This window comes from Parasteatoda tepidariorum, chromosome 4 (genome assembly GCF_982258835.1).
Source record: "Parasteatoda tepidariorum strain Cologne lab strain chromosome 4, Ptep-v5.0, whole genome shotgun sequence".
Classification (NCBI taxonomy): Eukaryota; Metazoa; Arthropoda; class Arachnida; order Araneae; family Theridiidae; genus Parasteatoda; species Parasteatoda tepidariorum.
In genome coordinates, this window is record NC_141758.1 from 118,269,208 (window position 1) to 118,292,464 (window position 23,257).

At 33.9% G+C, this 23,257-nt stretch overlaps 1 protein-coding gene across 1 annotated transcript in view; it reads left to right on the top strand.

Annotated features, from left to right (window-relative positions):
- Positions 1 to 23,257, top strand: part of LOC107438039 (uncharacterized) — a 165,504-nt gene that overhangs the window by 97,165 nt on the left and 45,082 nt on the right. Inside the window, exons 17-26 of the mRNA XM_087162368.1 lie at positions 661 to 876; positions 1,888 to 2,252; positions 4,268 to 4,349; positions 4,439 to 4,549; positions 6,023 to 6,235; positions 9,767 to 14,695; positions 16,280 to 16,483; positions 18,880 to 19,068; positions 19,919 to 20,128; positions 21,299 to 21,676. Coding sequence (XP_087018494.1) covers positions 661 to 876; positions 1,888 to 2,252; positions 4,268 to 4,349; positions 4,439 to 4,549; positions 6,023 to 6,235; positions 9,767 to 14,695; positions 16,280 to 16,483; positions 18,880 to 19,068; positions 19,919 to 20,128; positions 21,299 to 21,676 — 6,897 coding nt within the window. The remainder of the gene's footprint in view (positions 1 to 660; positions 877 to 1,887; positions 2,253 to 4,267; positions 4,350 to 4,438; positions 4,550 to 6,022; positions 6,236 to 9,766; positions 14,696 to 16,279; positions 16,484 to 18,879; positions 19,069 to 19,918; positions 20,129 to 21,298; positions 21,677 to 23,257) is intronic.

The following is a 23,257-nucleotide window of genomic DNA, read 5'->3' on the forward strand; positions in this document are numbered from 1 at the left end:
TCTAACCAGTCGAAAACGGGAGCAACAATTTTAATCATGTTTTTTTTTCCAAGAATTTGCAAATTTTTAAGGGTTGGTTTAGAAACAATCATTTGCTTTCATGTTATGTGATTTGGCCGCGGTATCGAAAATACAACATTTTATTGAAAGAAACCTTTATTGTAGATTAAAACGTGCGCTGTCATGGAAAGAGTATTTTTACAAAATAATTAATATGGCTGGTCGATATGAATCCGGCTCACACTAACCGCAGTGCTGGTGTGAAATATCCTTAGTGGTAGACGAATCATTTGTTTGAGTCCCCTTGCCGTCATGCTCTCCGTGAAAAGTTCTCGTCCTCTCCATTTTACGGAAATGCGGGTTAGTTCTGTTGTAAAGTCCTCCACGAAGGCAAATTTCTCCCAATATTTGATCCAGGAGTTTCCTTGATTTCTGGATTGGATTGAAGATGACAAGGGTACGTTATTGAACATTAGTAGTCGTAAGCCCATAAAATTAAATCGGCTGTTCAACGACGGTTCAAAACAACATAAAATAAAGCAATGTCATGAAATCAAATAATATTTTCTGACCAGAACGCTTCGACGAAAATCTGTTCCATAAACTTTAAGAAACTCTGCCCAACTAACTGTAAAAAGTTGTTATATGCGTTCTTTTCAGATAACACAGGGAAGGAATGCCCAGCACCCACGTGCCTGGGCTACAACTGCAGTGTCATTACCGTAGAGGGAGGCTGTCAAAAATGTATGTGTGAGAGCCCCTGCGAGGAATCTCCCCAGTGTCCTTCCCACTGCAAGCTGGAAACTAATGTACCGCAAGGGCGGTGCAGAGGATGTGTATGCTCTTACGGAGAACACACAAGTACCACCACAACTGGTAAGCAACATCATCTGTAGTATCTGAACAACTATTGCCTTACACAGAAAAATAAAATAAGAAATAGATGTCGAGCAAAATCAATTTTAATCTCCAGTTTTTATGTAACTGACACGCAATCTTAATTGCTAGATGGATGCATTTTCAATATGTGAATCAATTAATGCATTCTATGAGTTTACATTCACTGTGAATAACTAAGGCTTTAATATTGATAAAATACCAGGTTATCTGGAAAGTAAAAGCGACAGTTGCTCAATGAAACTGCCATCCTTTGATCATGAAATTGTGATACTTTAATTTCCATAACCCCCTGGTTCACAACAGTATGTGTGGGACTGCTTTACCCACTTTCCTTTTTTTTAACCGATGTACAGATTCAAAAATGTACTTTCCCAGAATCAAACTTTCCTTTGTTTTTTTTGTTTTTTTTTTGATGGGAGGATTTAACATAAAAATTCTGAGTAAAGAACAATCGCTACATTCATCATCATCTCTAGACTTAACACCCAATAAACTTTTCCTTTTTTTTCGAAATTGGAAGTTGTGCTTAAGGGATAAGGTTTGAGGATGTTTTAAGACATTAAGAAAACGTTGACACTGGAATGATATTTCTTAAGCATTTCTAAAGAACATTTCAAATGATGCCTCCTAAATTTTGTAAACAAATACAGAAGAAATTTATAGCAAGCAGAGCTGCAAAAGAAAGTAAATAGGTATGTATATACGTCAAAACAAGCTAAAGGAGTATGAGTATATTAGACAAGTTCTCGAAATTAAAAGCTGCACTTTTTAGTAATACTATGATAACAACCGATTACAGTTCACAAATTTAAAAATGTAATTCAATTAACCCTTAGACGTATTCATAAATCGAGCTTCGCTATTTGCTTCATTAAATTAATAAATATACAAACAATGTTTTTGCCTGTTGCTCATTTATCGCAGATAGGATTATTTTGATAAATATAGTGTTCGTTCCAAAATGTATTTATTTTCTTTGTTTAACAGTGGAACCAACCACCGAGAAAACGACAACAGAGGATGATATGGAACTAGAAAAGAGAGAGGATTTGGAAGCAGATTTCATACCATTGCCAGGAAAAGAATTGGTGCCAGGCGTCGACAAGATTTTCCTTATTCACGGAGATGACGAGGACGGAGAATACGCTGGCATGCCAGGTTACCATTACAACGGAGGTCACGCCTATCCAGTGTTTGGTGAGCCCCTGGAATCTGCCCTGTACAACGTGGATGACGTCATACCTGGAGAACTGGAGAGCGGAATTGTACGAGAAGATGAAGATGCTGATTATATCCCAGAAGAAGCAGAAGAAAAAACTCTGGATGAACCTGACGATAAAGGAAAATGTGCAGTGAGTTTAAATGTTATTGAAATGAGTTTAGTTTTTGCAAATATTTTTCAGTGAGGAGTACCTCCCATATACCTATTTCGCACAAACAATGGTATAAAGTTTTAATTTTTATTCTGTGATATTTTACCTATAACGCGACATGTTCGAAGGGGTAGACAAGATAAATTCATAAAAAAAACTCGAGTAAGTTTCTTGGATAGTAGCTCTACAGTGTAAGAAATTAAGTTTTGTTACACTTTTATAGAAGCATCGTGTAAAAATATTTTTCCTTTCTTTCGAAAGCCGTCTTATTTAAGTTCTTAGCTGAATTCATCGCTTAATAACTGCACTGGTTAAATTAAGAGAATTGGCAGACTGGGTCGATTATCTCTAGAACTATTGGACCGATTTTAATGAAATTTGATCTGTACGTACATGGATACAATATAAAATAAATTTCAATTCAACAACTGTAATACGCACACATGATCGTGTATGTACGCTCGTTGGAGTCGGAAGGTATGAAATTGCCACTGGACAATTCAAGTCAATTGCCACAAGAAACTATAAATTGCCTTATTTCAAGTATGAAACCCTTTATATATCTGTAAGAGGGAACCATATTAACCCTTTTTTTCCATTCTGCAACCGTTGTTTCATATCTTCCAACGAGTGTTACAATCATGCGTGTGTATTACAATTGTTGAATGATTATTTGTTTTGTATTGTGTTGTATAAGTGTTGTATATTGTTCTTTAAAGTAGGTCTAGTAGTTCTAGAGATAATCGACAAAGTCCGCGAATTCTCTTAATTTCTTAAGCTGAAATTGAAGTTTTTCATAATTCGAGTTTAGTTCGTATTAATTTGACCTTTTCGTAAAATCGATTTTGCTCTCTTTCTTGTTTTTTTTGCGAGGGTCTTTTAAAGTAAAATAACAGCGAGGGGATGCGAAAACTGCTAAAAAATGGTTTTGGGGTAAAGCATAGTTCACAAGAACTAGATATTTTTCATATAAAATAAACCTTTCAATTTGAGGATGATTTTATTGCTTCAAAAATGAGGGTATACTTCAGATTAATGTCAAACTTTGCTCTGTGTATTCTTCAATTTCTCGAATGCCGATAATATTGTCAAAATATAGTACTCGAAGGCCGATTGTGCACCATTGAAGATCTAATTTGGGTAGATGTGGGATTTTTATTTTATTTTATAACCGTTGTCAAACAGCTGACCCAATTTTAGGGTTTACGACTACTAATGTTCAACTTCGGAGCCTTGTCATTTTGATCCCAATCCAGAAGACAAGGAACATTCTGGATCGAGTATTGGAAGAAATTTACCTTCGTGGTGGACTGTTTTAAAGAATTATCTTGCATTTACGTTACATGGAGAGGAAGATCACGCGAATCTCCCATGGTTACCCTGACTTCTAGGTGATTGTAACCCATGATTGGTCTACCACTGAGGATATTTCAGGCCAGCACTGTGGTTGGTGCAAGCTGGATGCGGAACTCGTATCGACCCAACATCGGTGGGATTCGAACCCGGTTCACCCTACTGTAGCTCTATCCCCTGAGTCTCACCAGAGGAGTATTAATGTTATCCCGCATCATCTTTCATGTTAGTTTATTTTTTTTCTTAAACGGCTAATTCAGTTGATAGATTTCAAGATTTATTTCGGTAGCCTACATTCATGATAATTACTTATATGATGAAACGATTAGTTTACTTCAGTCTGAACGGTATTATTTGCTGAAATTGTATTTAAACATTAGAATCGTTGCTGACAGTTGGAAAGAGTTTATCCTTCATTTCAGCTCCTTGCAACATTAAATGGCAACAAGTCAATTACGGGAATATCTAGTGATAATGTGTATTTCTAAAATATCTAATCTCCGTGAAGTTTTTTTTCCTGGTCGAGTTAAGATGGAATATTTTAAAACTAAATCAAAGTAGTTGGGAGAGCTAGTTATGCATTGGTAGACACACTACAGAAGTCTTTGAAATGAACTTGAAATTTCTCTTAATTTATCTAGCAAAAGAATTGCCCTGAAGGACAAAAGTGCGTTCTTAGACGCTTGCAATGCATCCGGACTCCGTGCCCAACTATACCTGTCTGTAAGTATATTCCAAAGGTGTGTTTCATTTGTTGTTTTTCATTGTGACATTTCCCTAAGTTCTATTTTTTTTTCTTCAATTAAACATAGGCATAGACGTAGAGCCACGTTGTCCCATACCTATGTGTGCCATCGGCTGTATGGTAATGAAATGGGATGATGAAGTATGTCCATCATGCTTCTGTGGAATCATAAGAGGAGGTAAACTATTATGTATTGATTAGAATCCATTAAAAATATACAGTTTCTTTACTTAAAAAAGAATAACTATTTTATTATTAAGATTTAGTTCGTAGAAAGAAGATCGTTCTGTCTACACAATATATTATTAATATAATTATTTCCATCTGAAGTCACGCAAGGAATAGTACTTTATTAAATTTAAAGTGGTAGGTAGTTCTTATAATTTTACGACCGTCGTAGAACAGAAGCCCCAATTTTCGGGTTTCTGACTACTAATCAAATCAAAGCTTAACCCCGTTCCGCCCCCGTCATTCGGAGAATACTGTAGACTCTAAGTACGCGCACATAACCTCTCAGAAAAAAAAGAGGATTCAAAAAGGTAGTCTTGGTGGCGATTCATGGCAACACCAGAAGACCTCAAAGAATTTAGTGAAATCTTAAAATTAACAATAGTAGTTACTCAGAAAATTGAATTTAGAAGTTTGAGTGTTCAAACATAATAGGCAAGGCATCAAAAAAAAATATTGAAAAAAGGTAACAAATAAATTATGATGATAAAAAGTACCAGAGTTTGTCCAAAGCCCATGAAAACAGATACAATTTCAAAAAGAAGAGTTACGGCGATTTCCGACTACTAATGTTCAACTCCGTAGCCATGTAATTTTGAACCCAACCTAGAAGACACGAAAACTCCTGGATCAAGTATTTGGACAAACTTTTCTTCGCGGAGGACTTTTTGATATAACTAACAAGCATTTACAACTGCAGCGGAGAAGCTGTAGCTTCCTGTTACGCCTCGCAGTAATGGAAAAATGACGATCTGCTCTAGTCGTCGTGGCTCTTGGATGATCTTGTTCAGGTTTTCTCTCAATGGATCGTAGATCTGTATCTATAAGTTACATACGGCGCTGGGCGTTAAATTGAACTCTATACAAATCTGAGATTGGCCTGCTTCTTGCCTCCCCTCAATTCGCCATTTCATCCTCTAAACGTTGGTGGTTACTCATTTTTACTGTTATTTGAATTTAACCTATTGCTGCAAAATAATACCAAGAAATCCGCTAAGGTGTGCTAGCGAAAGAAATGCGTCTTAACTTAGGCTCACGTATAAAGCCTATTTCTCTACTGACTCCGCCTACACACACGTGTTCACTTACGTATTTGATGTACAAGATTTGTATTTTTGTCTAGAAGCAATGGTTTTACATATAATTCACTTCTTTTCATAAAATCCGATAAAATATGCAAATTCTCTTAAAGTATTTCACTAGTGTAGTTTGTATTTTGATTTTTTATGTATTGGGGACACTCCTAATAAGCTGTTCTTTCAAAATTATGCATACACCTTCAATCGATTAAACATTTAAATTGATTGGTACTTTTAAATGTACATCTAACTGTTGCTCAAAAACCTGAGCGTGCTACATTTAAACTAATGTTCGATTTAATGGTTTTTTTTTAAATTACATTATGTTGCTCTTGTTTTTGTAGCTGAGGGTCGAGTCTGCCCGAGGACAAAATGTGCCGGACGTCGCTGTTACAATGTGATTGGTGATGAAGGCTGTCCTCAGTGCAAATGTGATTCCATCTGTATTCCACCTAAGTGCAAAGATGGATGCTTCTTGGATAAAAATTCACCCCCTGGAAAATGCCCGACTTGCGTCTGCGAAAACAGGAGCACCGTTGTTCCACCCATTATTCCTGGTAAGAATAAACTTCATTGCATGCTAGAACATGTTATTTGGATTGAAATATAAAGCTAAAATTACTAGAGCTAAATATAAAACTAGCAAGCTTGTTCTTTCACTCACAATTATTCCAGACAACAATAAGCTTGATAATATGATAAATAATTATCTCTGATACATATATGCATATAATACTTAAAACTGAATATAAAATCTAGCCTGTTCCACCCATTATTCCATCCAATAAAATAAATCTAAGCTGATTGTAAAAAGTCTGCTATTCCACACAATATTCCAGGATATAAGAAGTTTGAAGCTATACTAAAGGGTTCAGTCTGATAGTGGAATAAAAATTAAAGCTTGTACTTCTAAACTCACTGCGTCTACTATTCCACCCATTATTCCAGGATACAATAATTTTGATAAAATGTTAAACATTCAGTTACAAATAAAAATATCAGGATAAAAAATTAAGTTGAATGCAAGAATAAAGATTGTTTCGTCAATTATTGAAATGAACTTGATAATATACTAGAATATTCTGTCTGATACAAAATATGTTAAATTAAAGCTGCATATAATAGCTATGATTCTACTGCTTCATTTATTTACAAAACATTGGTACAAAAGTAAATTAGATTCAATTCTATCTTCATAATACTTTAATCTCTTCTCGTTTTCCTCTTGAATTGTCAGGGGAGATTATGTAGAGAGAGGTGTGTCATGACCCTTATATTTTAGAATCATTTTTGAAAATTGTATTAAAAAAAGACATTAGGGGGTTTCGAATTAAGATTTAGACAAAAAAAGAAACAGAATGCGCTATCGAAATCTGTTAAATCATTAGCGACAAAGGGGAGATGAAAAACTAATTTTTCCTTTAAGTTATCTCGAATATTCATTTCGCAAACTTATGTTTCCTCTAGTTATTGAGCGAGTTAAAATATTTTCAATACCTCCAATAGTAGTGATTCAATAGATTGCGATTGTTCTTTTGTTCTTTTCTCGCTAATTAATATAATTTCATTTGATTAATATGCAGATTGTCTTATCTCATTTTTGACAGGAATTCTAAGGATATACATTAACGGTGGCCTTTACGAAACACCTTGAATGTTCTTTCCTTTATACGAGACTCGGAAATTTTTTTCATGAGCAGAAATTTTTACAATATCCTAATTAAATTGTTTTAGGAATAAATTATGAAATTTCGCTTTATTAATAAATTAGATTTAAAACTGAATACGCACTGCGATTAATTTTGTCTCCATAATAAATATTTTAATCTCTGCTAATTTCTCTATGGAATAAAGTTTTAGCTAATATATAAAGCATAATCTTGCAATAATGATTTCGAAAATAGTTTTATTATCATTTGAGTTTGTATTTTAAAACTTTATAATTTATTGTATTCTAATTTGTTTTTGAACGACCAGTGTTTTAAAAATGTATATTTTTATTGAATATGTTGCAATATGCTAACTTCATTGAATGTTTTAAAACATACTGAATTTAATTCACTAAATAGCATATTTTAAAACATTCAATGAATTTTTAATTTGAAATAAAGCTGAATTAATATATTGTATAAAATGCACATCAGAAATTTATATTAACAAAAACTGCATTCAATAAAGAAATGAAAAGAGATTAAAATATTATGGAAATAGAATTATTTTCAGAGGCAGAAATGCATGAAAATTGTTTTTGTTACAGTTATAGTAAATTGTTTTTGTTATAAAGCATCAGAAATTCGTAAAAAATTTTTTGTTATGAAACTGAAAATCAAAAATTATGTTTTTGAACATTACAACCAAATTTCTCAAATTTATTCACAAAATTATTGCCATTGCGTACACTAACTATGAAAATCAGCCATCCCCTCAACTACCAGGTGGTCTCTTGTTTTTCTGCTCATTCATTTATTATCATTAATTTTTATTGCTTCTAACCTTCTTTTGACTCTTCATCATCCTAGTCTCGAAATGGAGCGTCGTTTTTTGGAAGCTTGAAACGTGAAGTTATAAATCGGAAGTAGTTTTCTATTTTAATGTATTAGTGTTTATTTTAAAATGTTCATTGTATTTTTGATATGATATGTTTTTTTCGTTAAAATGACTATAATTTCTAATATATGCAATACTAACCCTACTGACTACTGTGCTTTTATATCTTTCTTGTGAATGCATTTGTCACTTTCTCTTGATGCAAAACTTTCAAAGCAGGACTAGTGTTCGACTATTTGATGGAAAAAAATGAACTTTATGAAACTATCATCTATGCTGAAAATGGTGCTGAATCATCAGAGGAAAATTATGGAAACCAATGAATAATTTGGGAAACAATTCAGTATAATAAATTTAGCATAATAGCGGTAAATCGTTATTAAATTCAAAAAACAGAAACAGCGTTTGAAAGGAGCAAGCTCTGATTTTTTTAAGGCTTCACTTATTTAAATCCTTAATTGCGAAAAGCTTCTTTCAGACTTTCGAAAACAGTATTGTTTTACAGAAGCTAATTTGTTTTGAATTTATTAATAATCATCAATTATATTACAAAACCTAAGACATGCTTTAAAAAATAGGCTTTGAGCTTCCATTATCCAAGATAGACGGTTGTGTTTTAGACTGCAATATGAAATCAAGATTAATTTTCAAATATGATCAGTTTTTCGAGTATATTTTCGATTTGTAGATGAAACTATACGTTCTTCTATATAATTTCTTCTACTTTTAGACAGTTTCAATTGCAGATTAATTTTATTGGAGTTCACTGATAAAGTTAATATTCAAATCGGTGCAATTTGAAGTTATCATTACTTAGTTTCTAATTTATTATATACTTTTTTCACATCATATTATAGAAGAACTTAATTGAAATAAGATTTTAAATCTGCTAATTCGTGATTTTAAGTCGAATCTGAAAACTTGGAAGTTATCAATACTTTCATCTATTAAGCTAACCAAGCTCTTCAGAAATAATTCAACGAACCCAAGCGATTTGAGGAACTTATCATAGAACTTACGGACATATGATTTATAATTCTGTTGATTCGTGGCTGTAATTTTCATATCTAAAACTTAGAAGTTATAACTACTTCCACTATTCAAGCTTTATCTAAAAATTACAGCCAATGTCCGTGGAAATGAATTATCAAATCTGCTAAATCATGATTAAAAATTTTGAAGCCTGAAAACTTGGAAGCTAATTAAGCTGTCCAAGTACTTTCAGAAAAACTAAACTCTTTCGGAATGGATTTCCGTATCGGCTGATTAAAGAAGAGTTGCTTAACGTATTATTAAGTAAAGTGCTTAACGTATAATTTGATTTTACAAGGAAAATATCTTTGAACTGGTAAAAGTTTAGAAAACCAGAATCTTTGACAAGGATGAAAAAGTCTGAATCTTACTAATAGCATTAACAAACTAACCTTAGCTTATGGCATAGATTTTTTATGATTCAAAAACTCTATTTTATTTTGATCAGAAAATAAAGAAAATAGTTATGCTTGCTCCTTGAAAATGTTCCTGTTTCTTGAATCTTTCAGGAACATCGCCCGCTACAACAATTGAACCAGCTACGACAATTGAACCAGCAACAACAATCGTTGATGTTTCTGAAGAAGAAGAGCCTCCAAAAGACCAAGAAAAGGCCATTTTAAATAGTTCAGAGCTTAAAAAACAAGAAGAAAAAGAATCAGCACCAAAATCACAAGAATCGAGTTTTAATGTGGGCCCGATTGTTCTTGACAGTGATGAAGATTCAACGGGGTTTTACAACAGTTTAGCTGACATTGAAGAAAGTATCAGGTCGTCAGATGATCTTACCACGGTGACAGTTAACCTACCCACAACAATAAATGCTTACGACATTTTTGAAACAACAACAGAAAAACGTGACATTGAATCCACAACATCATCAGAAATGCCAACGTCTGAAACTATAACGACAGCAGAACCCTGCTTAAAAAAGTCAGGTGCGATTCAAGAAAGTGCGAATGGCAATCTCCCGGTACATTCTGGTGACACTATTGTGTCACCTTTGATTACGGAACTTAGACCCGCAGCTATGGATAATGAAACAAAACACGCTGATACAATCCCATCCATATCGGTGTCTCACAATAATGGGTTCAAACCCGTGAATGCTCTTATTTCGAAAGATGATTTGTCGAAAAGACCATCTGTCAGCGAGCAAAGTGATCCAAACGCAACCCCAATGAAGCAAATTGTTTCTGAAAATAATTTTAAGAATAATAACATGCAGCCCATATTGCAAAATCTCCAACAACTCATGACAAATCTTCACCAGGTATTATCTAATCATCAAGCACCTAATTCGCCAGAAAAAGATATTTTGCAAACTAGCACCAGTATCCAATCCGGAGAAGATACTTCCATTGATAGATTTGATTATAGGAATATTTCATCCACTGACAAAACTCCTGAAGATGTTACAAAATCCCCTGTTGATGTTAGAATAGCTCAAAGTACTACTGTTTCAGTTGATGAAATATCCAGTAGTGTTGTTTCTACTGAAGAAAGTTCTCCCATAGTCGAAACTGATTCAATCATTTCTGGCGACGTGACGACGAGTCAAAGTACTTTAAATGCAATTCCTCAACAAGAAGAATCTCAATCAAATCAGCAGTTAATAAATCAGGGAATTGCTTCCCAATTTCAGTTGTATCAACCATTCGCTTTCCAAAGTAATCAGCCATTCAATGGCGCATCTTCTCCACAAATTCCCTACCAAAATCCCTACTTCCCGGGTCTTTCACCGTCATTGCATGGATCACTTCAACCGATGTTTGGCACACAACAAGCGTTCATACACAATCCTCAGAACCTTGTATATCCTCCATCAGCAACATTACTCCAAACAAACATTCCTATACCGCCGTCTTTACAGCAACAACTAAATGCTGGAACACAGACGCTAGGATTTTTACAACAAATTTTAAGTCAAGTTAACAATCCATTTTACCAGCAGCAGTTGCTACAATCACAGCTGCAGCCTCAGCAGCAATTAGGTAATTATGGCCAGTGGAACATGCAAGATAACAGGTTATCAAGTAATCAGGAAAAAGTTAAACCTGACAAATCCTCTCAAGAAGACTTAAGTTATGCAGAAAGTCAAGAACAAGTCACAGATCAGCAGAAAGTTCAGGAAACATCTCACACAGAAGACAAAAAACCGCAGCCTGATTATCAAATCATCAATATACATGATTCTTCAAACAAAGAAGTGATTTCTGAAGTAGATCCTATTCCAGAATTCAATCACCATGTACCCCAAACAACCAATCAAATGACAGGACAAAGTAACGTTCAATTAGTTTCCAATTTGGAAACTTTCACGGAACATTCCCCACAGACTTCACCGAATAAAGTGTTTGGTATTCAAGAACAAACCTTTGCAGAAAAACCTGATTCCCTGATGCCAATTTCAAGTGATAATACTCAAGCACATACTCAAAGTTACCTGGAAAATATCTACGGTCAAACTAATATTGTAGGAACTGTCAAACCTCAACAACAATGGCAACAAGTTCAAACTAATGGTGCAGATGCGAGTGAAATAGTACAAGCAAATAGTGAAGATTTGCAAACTGCTGAAGCCCAGCAACAAATGCCCGATCAAATGAAACCCTCAAATCAAATCTCCATTCAAGAGTCTAAACCCGAAAACTCATTTTTATCAGAATCCTCTACGCAGATGGATTTAGCAATAAATGAAGAGCAGCAAAATGAATCTACCTCTATGGGCAATAATCAGTATTTAAGACCGTCACTAGTACAAACTCAACAACAAATGAATTCTTTTTCCCAGTTTCAACAACAATTTGCGGAGCAACAAAAGCAACAATTTATACAGAATCAACAGCATTTCATTCAATCACCACCCCACATTCAAATTCAACAAAACTATCAATCTCAAGCTCATATTCAGCCTCATCTAAACATCCAGTCTCAACAAAATATGCTTCTGCAGCAACAAGCTCAACCACCACAAAATATCTTACTTCAACAACAAAGTCAACAGCAACAAAACATCCTATCTCAACAGCATAGTCAACAACAGCAAAACATCGTGCCTCAGCAATCGATTCAGTTACAGCCAAATATAAAGCCTCAAGAACAGATTCAGGCGCAACAAAGCATGCCATCAAATATTCAACATCAGCAACAAATACAAGCACAGCAACAGTATGTTCAACCTCAGACAATACTTTCGCAAGCTCAACAGCAATATATTCAGCCACAACAACATCACGAAACTCAAGAAGATAAAATAAGTTCTTCACCCCAAAATGTTGAAACACAAGATCAACAAATTCAACAGCAATATACGCAATCTTATCAACCCCTAAATCAAAATATCCAAGGGCAACAGAATTTGGTTTCCCAGCAAAACTCAGCATCTCAAGCAATATATGCACCGTTAACACCCAGCCTACAGTTTCAGCAGCAACAAACACAATCACAACAACTTGGAAGCTCGCCACAAATACTAAACCAAAATTTTCAACCTCAACAACATTATGTTCAACCTCAGCAACAATATGTTCCACCTCAACAACAATATGCTCCATCTCAACAACAATATGTTCCATCACAACAGCAATATGTTCCACCTCAACAGCAATATCTTCCACCTCAACAGCAATATCTTCCACCTCAGCAGCAATATCTTCCCCCACAGCAGCAAATTCAAAAACCTCTGAACCCCAATGTTCAACAGCAACCACAGTTTGGCGATGTATATCAAAACTATCAAACGACAAATCAGAATTTAACACCCCAACAGCAGTATTTACAACAGCAATTCTTGCAAAACAACCAAGCTTCAAATCAGCATATGTTGCAACCACAACAATCAAGTGTTCCACTTAGCAATTCTCAGGAACAAATAGTACAACTTAATAAAGAACCAACTTTGCCGCAACAGATTTATATTACATCCCAACATAATTCAGAAACACAGCAGCATTCACCAACCATTCAACAATCATCTCATGATCATACACACCAACACCAAAGTTCTACCTCTGGAGAAAACACAATGCATTTACCCCAACAAGAATCACAGATTCAGCAAATAAATTCTTTAACCAGAGGACCTGGCGATCCCACAAATTCCCAACAACAGCAAACGTTGGTTGGTTCACAAATAAGTTATCAACAGCAAGCACATTTACACCAAACGATTTCAGATCAAAATATGCCATTAAATATACAAACTAATGCTCATCAAGTACCTAGTCAGAGTCAACAACAATATATTCATCAGCAACAATCTTCTGTGACTAGCGTCGGGCAAAAAGAAGATCCACTTGTTCAAACAGACTACCAATATATTCAAAATCAAGGAAGTTCAAACATAAATACTAAACCTCAATTACAGACTGAACATCAACAAGTTGTTCACCAAACTCATTTGAATGGAGCCCAGCAAGAGCAAGAAACAAATGAATATCAAGAAGCATCCCATCATGATGGGCAAGAACACATCCAGCATCATGTTTCAGAGGAGGATTCCCCAAGCAACGAGCCACTTCAAGAACATGTTGATGGTGACGCGGCACAAGACTCACTTGATTATCAAGAGCACGTTTCTTTTGAAATACCTCAAGAAACCGAACAAGTTGAGGAGCACCAGCATTCACCTCAAATACCAGCAGAAGAAAGACCAAATGACTATCCAGAAGATCTCGAACACGAATCTACCAAAGACCAAGTTGATCAACAGGAACATGCAATAGTTCAGTCAGCAAAGCCTGTGCACATCCAAAGCGTGAAGACACGACCTGGGAGTATCGTTAGACCACATTTTCAACAACTGAAAACAACTACCAAACCTCCCGTGATGCATGACCTATTCCCGGCTCCATCAAGACCCCCAAGACCATCCCTTCAACAGCAAGATGATGCAGAAGATCCTCAATTTGAGGAAGAAGACCCACAAGACTTCGAATACGAAGATTTCGATTGGGAAGATCCCGAAATAGCGACCACACCTCCTCCGGTTTATGAATCCGATACCTCACCGAGTCAACAACTGATTGTTGAAAATTTCGACAATCATCAACCAGAAATTTCTAATAGACCATTTGGTCAAGAGCAGGTTTTAGTCACGACTAACAACTATCTTTCTAATCGAGTATCTTCTACCCCCCGCAGGCCATCTTCTAAGTTTCCTTACCCCACAAAAGCTACAAATGTATTTGCTTCTTTCTCTGCAGCTTCACCCACAGTGGGAGCCTACGGTGCGATGAAGTATTCCACCCGAGGTCCATCTTACCAATGCCCAACACCACACTGCAACGGTTACAACTGTTCCTTGATCAGAGGTGGGGATGGTTGTCAAAAATGTGTCTGCGACTCGCCGTGCGCTCCCTGCCCATCTCACTGTGTCAAGACGAAAACATACTCTGAAGGACGTTGTCCAGTATGCGACTGCACCCAGGTTTCTGGTAAGCATGCTGTGTCTATGATAGTTGAGGAAATTAGTGGAAAAATTTATGGTAAATTTTAGCTAATAGATAAAGAAATTAGCTTCAAAATATTAAGATTTTCGAAACAAAACTTTTCAATTCATATCGCCATATATAAAGATATGACAAAGTAAATCTATGTTCTATATTCACTGTTGACTAGAATTTTCTTTCAAAAATGAAAAGTAAATAGTTTTCAAAACACTACTTAACAAAATCTTCCACTAATTTCTTCAATTATGAATTTAAAAACAATACTAAAGGAATAATAATGTATTTTTTGTATAAAATAAATAAATATATATATATATATATATATATATATATATATATATATATATATATATATATATATATATATATATATATATATATATATATATATATATATATATATATATATATGCATTAGAGTAGCTTACTTTTTTTCTTAAAATCTACTTTATGGAGCAAAATTATAGACCCAACTTCCAAGAGCACTTAAATTAAAGCGAAGAGTATTTATTTTGGAAAAATAATAGCCTCTTTTTGTATATTTTGAAGTTATTTACCGTCCCTAAACATTATATGCAGCATATTTTTGTCAAAAACTAAGTTTTAGTCTTTTTTAAGAAATATTAAAATAAAATGAACTTCAAAATCTAAAACAAGAGTGCAACTTTGCCCGAAGAGTGAATATTCAAATTTCTTAAATAATAAAACGAAATTGGCTTTGAAATAGGTTTGAAATATTAAAAACAGAAAAAGCAAAACTTTTGTATCGCATACTATTTTACTTATTAATTAGAGAGAACTTAACGACTTCATAATTTCTAAAAGATAAAAACTTAGGCATCATTTAATGTTTGAAAAATATTTTAATGTGTCTTTTTATTCCACTGGGCTAAACATATTTTAAATTCAGAGTTTATCTTATCTTATATGAAAGGAAAAGAAAACTACTGTTTATGAAAATCACTCAACAGTAAAGCTGTCTCAATTTGGTATAAAATCTTCTTTGTTCAAATCGAATTTTTACTTCCCACATTATATTGCTTCCTCGTTTCTTTACTTTCTGTAATTTCTGCGCGCTTTCATTGTCCGGTATAAAATAACAAAGAATAAATGCGAACATATTTTGCACCAATGCCTACTGAGCATTGAAAATTTAATTAGAAAAGAAGATTAGCTGCTAAGATTTTAGCTCATATATGCTAAGCTTTTACATAAATCTTCGATGCAATTTCAGCTTCTCTCTTTCAGAGCAACTGTGTTTCCTCTAAAAAGCAGAAACACAATAAATTTGATCTTTTTGTAAATCAAAAAGAGAGATTAGCTCTCCAGCGTTCAGCTCATATACGCTAAGTTCATGGATAAATCTTCGTTGCAATTTTTGCTTCTCTCTTTCAGAGCGACAGTGCTCCCTCTGTCAGACAGAAGAACAACAAATTCCACTCTTTGGTGCAACTTCAATGTTGCTGATTGGATAAATAAAGTCACGCTCAGAAAGAGAGAGATGTTAAGCTTTTAGCTCACATGCATTAAATTTAAAGCTTCAGTACAATTTCGACTTCTCTCTTTCAGAGCGACAATGTCCCCCTCTCACAGACTGTTCAGGAAGCAATTGTAGGGAAGTGAGGGATAGTGACGGTTGCCTGAGTTGCGTCTGTGATCCCAAATGTGCTGAGCCAAAATGCGATCCTGGTTGCGAAGTTTTACGAGATGTACCACCAGGGCAATGTCCTGGGTGTTTATGCAGAGTAACTGTTGTTCAAGCTGTTGTCCAACGTAAGTAGAGTTTTTCTCAAAATTAAACAGATGAGAACTCATCGATTATGAACTTTACACAAATCATCCAATTTAAATAACGTGTTAATAATTAGTGAAGGGATTCAGACTTCGCACATAACCGGTTCTCAAATGTGTCGAAAAAACATTACTTTTAAATATCTAAATTATTTGGTATTTTTCAATTCCTACTATTAGTCAACACTCTTCCCACGTCTTGCTCAAATTTTCAATCGTTGAATAAAATACGTTTTATTCTTCCACTACAAGTTTAAATTCTTTTTTTTTTACCTTGTAGTAAATGACTCTTGATTTTTAATACAATTTTTTATCAAATATTAATTCATTCATTAAATAGGAATGAGTGAAAAACGAAATGGAATTTTCTGATGGCGTTAGTCATTGTTTTCAATTATACAGTTTTTCATCTATTTTTAAAATTACATTAGGGATAATTTTCAACTTATAACTCTATTTGAACAAAAAAATAGCTTATTGTACACATTTAAGTATTTAATTATTTTATATATGCTGTGTCAGATAAATTCAATAAAGAACATTACGGGGCAGCAAGTGTGGTCCAGGTCACCAAATTTATACTTTTATATTTGTCTCATACCATGCTCCTTTTTTTCAATTCCTTCTATTAGTTCACACTCTACCTATATCTTGTTGAAATTTTCAATCGTTAATTAAATACTTTTTATTCAATTTGATAACTTAAGTCACCGGAATTTAGCACAGAATTTTTATATATCTAACTATTCAATAATATTCATTCGTATCATTCCTTAAAACAACCCTGGTTTAGTAACAAAGCAAAATGAAAATTATACCCTGAATTGTGACCGTTAACATTCTATAGCAATCGTTTAATCATACAAAACTAATCTCTAAAAAAATCATTTTGTTTTATGTATTGTATACTTTTAAATTTAAAATAATCCTGATTAACTTAAGGTGAGGTTTTTTATTACTGAAAATAAATTAATAATCATTTTTCTAAGGGCAAAAAAGCTGCCACATTGAAAATAATTATAAATAAGTAAACAGACAAATGAGTTGTTTTTTCAGAGATGGAATTTTTTGTCAACGTTAAACTTGGCATTGCATACCAGGTATCTAATCCTGTTTAAATTTGATTATATTTTGAATTTCACAAAATAATGATCATTCAAATCATTATGTCTGTTTTTGAAAATAGATTTCACAATTTAAGTTCCCTCTAAGAATTGAAATTTTAAAAAAAAGAGACTTTTACGTCAAAAAATTTATGTCTCTTACTTTCTATTAATGAATCAATTTGTGTTTCAAGTGGCTAGCATACTCTTCTTCAAAGTCAGTGTGGGACAAATTTCTCTTGTATGCTACGAGTTTTCTTCTTTCTTTAAAATTTCTTTGTCTCTTCTTTTGAGGATAAAGTCCGAATTCATGGTTGAGGTTGAGAGGTACGAATCATTTGAGTGTTTCATTATCACGGGTGCACTTCTGGGTTTAGCAAATAAGAAATTACATGCAGCAACTCTAATTTTTGAAAATAATTTAAACTTTTGGCCATCATTAGTTAAGAAAAAAAAACTTTAGATAATACCCAAGTCAAAATTTTTGATGGTTTTCCATTGATGGACCAACATAATCTCAATAGTAACCAATAATAATTCCATCATGAACCATTATATTTTTGATGGTAACCAACATAAGTGTAACCATCACCTTAATATATGTATTCGGGCAGATTTATTATGATCCAACATAAGAATAGCAACTTGTTTTGATAGTTTGTTCATGTTACTCCCTCAGAAATTTCTATCATATGTATTTTCTCAGATATCAAATTTTGCAACGATCATGAACCACCATCCCCCCAATGTAGGAATTCGGGCTGATTTTTGATGGTTCAACATAAAAAATCGAATTATTTTGATGGTTTATTCCTGAGAAACCAACAAGAATTCTCATTAAACCATCAGCCATTGTAACCATCATGAACCATCACAAATCATCATGGATTGTTGATTCATGAGAACCAAACTTCTTTTGATTGTCAACCATCAGAGTATTAAAGTAGCATTTTCCATCAGGGAATGATGCAAATTTGTTGACATATCAAAATCCATGAACACATGATGGAAAATGTTGGATGATGGGGACCATGAAATGATGTTAGGCCATCATGAATCACGCTGAAACTAACATAAATCATTAAAATATTTTGTTGGGACCATCGAGAACTTTGATTTGGGTATCCTCCTGTAAAGTCTGTACCCAAGTGAATTTTATGGTATTTGAAATAGAACTGATGATTAAGTGGTGCTAAATCAATTTACAATAGACTGAAAATAGGGTTTTTAGAAGTAAAAGAAAAACAAGTTTTTCAGTAGAAATTCCTGTTTTAGGGCCATCAGCACCATCTTGTGCTCCTATATCTTGCATAGGAAAGAATTGCAGAGAAGTTAAAGGCCCGGATGGCTGTTCCACTTGTAGCTGTTGTGCTATTCCAAAATGTGGACCAGGTTGTAGCCTCCAAACTGATGTACCTCCAGGAACTTGTCCATCATGCGTTTGCCCAACTTTTACAGATGATGGTACGTCAAATATTCAAATGAAATTTGTTGCAAAAAAATATTTTTGTATTTATTTCGATTACTTCACGAAAGCAAATCACGCAAATAAATCTCGGGTGATCAGTTCAGTTTCTTGGGGTTTTTTTCTTGATATATTTTACAAAGCATTCGTTAAGTTAGATTAGAGATTAAGTTAGATTCGTTAAATTAGAATGGTTATTAAACAGGTGATTGTCAATCATAACCACAGTTCTTTAACTATTAACCCTAAGTTCTACAACTCAGAAAGAAATGCATTTGAAGAGCCTCATGTGTTTCTCTTTATTGAAAATTTTTTTTACTGATATAAATGCAAATTTTCACTCAATTGATTCAGGGATATTCAAACATTTTACCAATCAATCATTCATCGTTATTAAGGCATAAAAATTCTCAATGATTTTATGAATTTCAAAACTCCTCAATCATTTCATGATAAACATGATAAAATGATCATTTGATGATACGCAAAATTTGAGGAACTTGTTTTCATCATAGTCTGATTTAATGATAATTCATTATTTAGAAATTTGAGTAGCTAAGTTAAGAATGCCTCTGAAATTTAAGGATTTAAAATAACGAGTATTATGTACTTCTAGGTTGTATTGAGACTTGAATATTTCTATCAATATGGAAATCCTTTTAGCTACGAAAACATTCCAGAATTATATTTCAAAATAAAAACCCAGTACAGAAACTTATTAATATTCCATCAATATCTACGTGCTAATACTTAGGACAACCTAACCTAATGCCTATCAACTAAATCAATTTAGAATTTTGGAATTATTAACAGCCATCACATTTCATAATGTTCTCAATAAATTCGCAGATGAAGATGATTACGATGACGACTTGTATTGTCCCAATTTATTCTGCTCCGATCATGGTTGTAGGGAGATTCCCGGTCCCAAGGGATGTCCCATCTGTTCCTGCGACAAGCCCATCTGCCAGACACCTGTTTGTGATCCAGGCTGCCAAATTGTCACCAACAAGTATCTCTCGTATTGTCCTGTTTGCATCTGCAGCCAACCTGCCAATGGTGAGTTGAAGTTGTCACCATTTAGTGCAAACGTAAATCAATAGCCAGAGCTCAGATGAGTTTTGCCACTTTCATGGGGCCATTTGTTCGTTCAAACAGCATCGATGTACTCTTTTTTTCTTACTTCTTCAACAATTCAACATCCGAAATCTTAATCATTTCACTACTTTCTGATATATTCGTCTATCATCTACTCTACGATGTCTTGATCTGTCTTCTATTACTCTACAACTTGATCGGCACAGCATTCTCTATATACTCAATCTAACATTCTTTGACATTTTGATCTCTCCTCTGTTTCCCGACTTCTTGATCTGTCCTTTATTCTTCGACATCTTGATCCTTCCAACATTCTTTGACATCTTAATTTGACCAACATCTTGCTATGCTAAAAAATTCTTGGCACTTGAATCGGTCCAACGTTTTTGAGTATCTTAATCTTATTCTAAATAACAAATCTATTATGCTTTCTCATATTAAGTATTTCCTTTTCACCTCCCACTTTATTCTGATCTCTATTATTCCAAATCTGAATCTGCTCACTGAATTTTCACACCTTTCCAGGATTCTTTGCATTCTTATGGGGTCCCGTTTGACAACTTAATGTCTTACTTTTAAGTAATGAATGTATACAAAATGTATTTTCTGTGGGCAGAATAAACTCGTGAGGATAACTTCTTATCGACCAAATTCAGGTGTTTAAATTGAGAATTTAAATTCCTGTGTAACACAATTTTAAATAATTACTTGTTTATATGTCTAAACTATATCTGAAAATAATAAAACAGTTTTACTTCGTAACTTCAAAACCATAACTACTAAAAAACGGAGAAGGTTAAGTCAGATAAAACTGCAATTCCCTTTCTTTTATCACATTTTTAAAGTACCTTATCATGATCTTGTTTCTTTTCTTTATTTTCCTTTGCGTGTATGATATCATAAGAGTTGGGCTCAATATTCTTGCATTCAGCTCGTTAAATTCTTTATTCGATCCAATAAGAAACGCTGTCAGATTAACCTATTTATCGGTTGCTTTTGGAATTTTGTCACATAAACCAATCATAAACTTAGATTTCAATTATTGCCACAAGAAACACACTCATCTAATAACATTAGTTAAAAATATGATTCACTCAGTGATTCACACTTTAAAAGTATTTTCTTTTACAGAATCATCTTCATCAGATTCGTCAAACAAAGGTGGCCAAGGAATCAAAACAGGGGACACATCAGGAGTTTTTACAGGCATGATCGAACCCGTAGTTGCGGAAGAGGAATCGACCCTGTCCACGCTGCACACGACAGTGACGGTTGACCTGGAAGAAGTCGAAGAAACTGTGACCGTAGCTACGACAACCGAAGAGCCAACTTGTCCACCACCTGTCTGCTCTGGACTCCGCTGTGGCATGGAAATCGGAGCAGATGGCTGTGAAGTGTGCAAGTGCCGATATAAATGCCCCACACCGAAATGTGTTGGCAGCTGCTATGCGGAGACAAACGCCCCGTCCCACCGATGTCCTGGTTGCGTCTGTCCCTCAAAACCAAAGCGTAAGTATATAAAATAATTAATTTAGAGCTGATTGCAATATCCCGTGCTCTAATTTACAATCCAGCGATCTTTAATGACTCGTTCTTTTTTAAGAGATTTTCCTCTTGCCTGTAATGGGTCCTAACTGTAATTCAATCTTTTATTCAATTCCTAATGTAAGTTCACACTTTCCTATATCTTGTTAAAATTTTAAATCGCTAATAAAGTACTTTTTATTTATTCATTCAAGTTCAAAAATACGTTTGTTTAAGCTTGTAGTAAATGACGAGGTTAATTCGGTTTTTTCAAATATTAGTACATTAATTAAATAGGGATGAACGAAAAACGAAATGGAATTTTCTGATTGATCTAAGCCAGGGGTTGACAAACTTTTTGATCATCGACCCCTACATAATTTTTCGAAATCTCCATCGACCCCCATAAAAGTAATTTTCTGTTAATTAAGATAACACTCTATTAGATACTGTGTTTGTACATTTATTTTATGATTTTGAACATTTATTAAAGTAATAGTACATAGTGTAACAATAGTTTTATGAAAAATATTTTAATGTTGAAATATAAATACCTTAATATTTATGAAATAATAAGTAATTATAAGTAGAAATAATAAGTAAAGTAACTACGGATTTATTGCTTCTTAATCAATGACATGGGTGTGCCTGGTATTTTTTTTTTTTTTTTTTGCAAGGTTTGTTATATTGGGTTTAAAATTGATCAATTTTAATTTTAAATCCCCTCGAAACTCCACATTTAATTTATTTCTGTTCTTAGTTAAGATTGAATTTACGTGACTGAAACCGGCTTCAACCCTATAGGAACTTTGAAATGCTATCATAAATGGCTGAGCTATTTCGTAAAGTCTTACATATTTTTGCATTATATTTATATTTGTCCAAAATTTGCTTATTGCTAAATTTTTAAAATGCGTCTTTGCTTCAAATCCCCATAATAATTCAGCAAGCTCATCTTGCAGGTTGATGTCCACGTTTTCAATTTGAGCAGAAAACGGCACAATAATCCAATCAGGGATGTCAACGTTTTCCAAATCAACAAAACGCAGTTTAAAATCGTCGCTCAATTTTTGAAGATTACTCGTATATATTTCCAAGTCTTTTATTTTTAATTGTCACATATCTGAAAAACACTGATAATCCTTCGACCAATCGACCCTTCCGGTTCGGATCGACCCCCATTCTACCCCCTGGCTCAGATCGACCCCCGCTTATGTTAAACAGACCCCTGGGGATCTATATAGACCACTTTGGCGACCTCTGATCTAAGCATTAGTCATTGTTTTAAAATTTACTATAAGCGATTCCTGTTTTTACATACTTTAAAGATAACATCAGTGATAATATCTAATTCATAAACAAAAAAAATAGTTTATTAAGCACATTTAAATATTTAATTATTTTATATTCGCTGTGTCAGATAAATTCAATAAAGAACATTACGGGGCAGCAAGTGTGGTCCACGTCACCACATTTATACTTTTATATTTGTCTGATACCACGCGCCTTTTTTTCAATTCCTTCTATTATTTCACACTCTCCCTATATACCAGTATTTATATATCT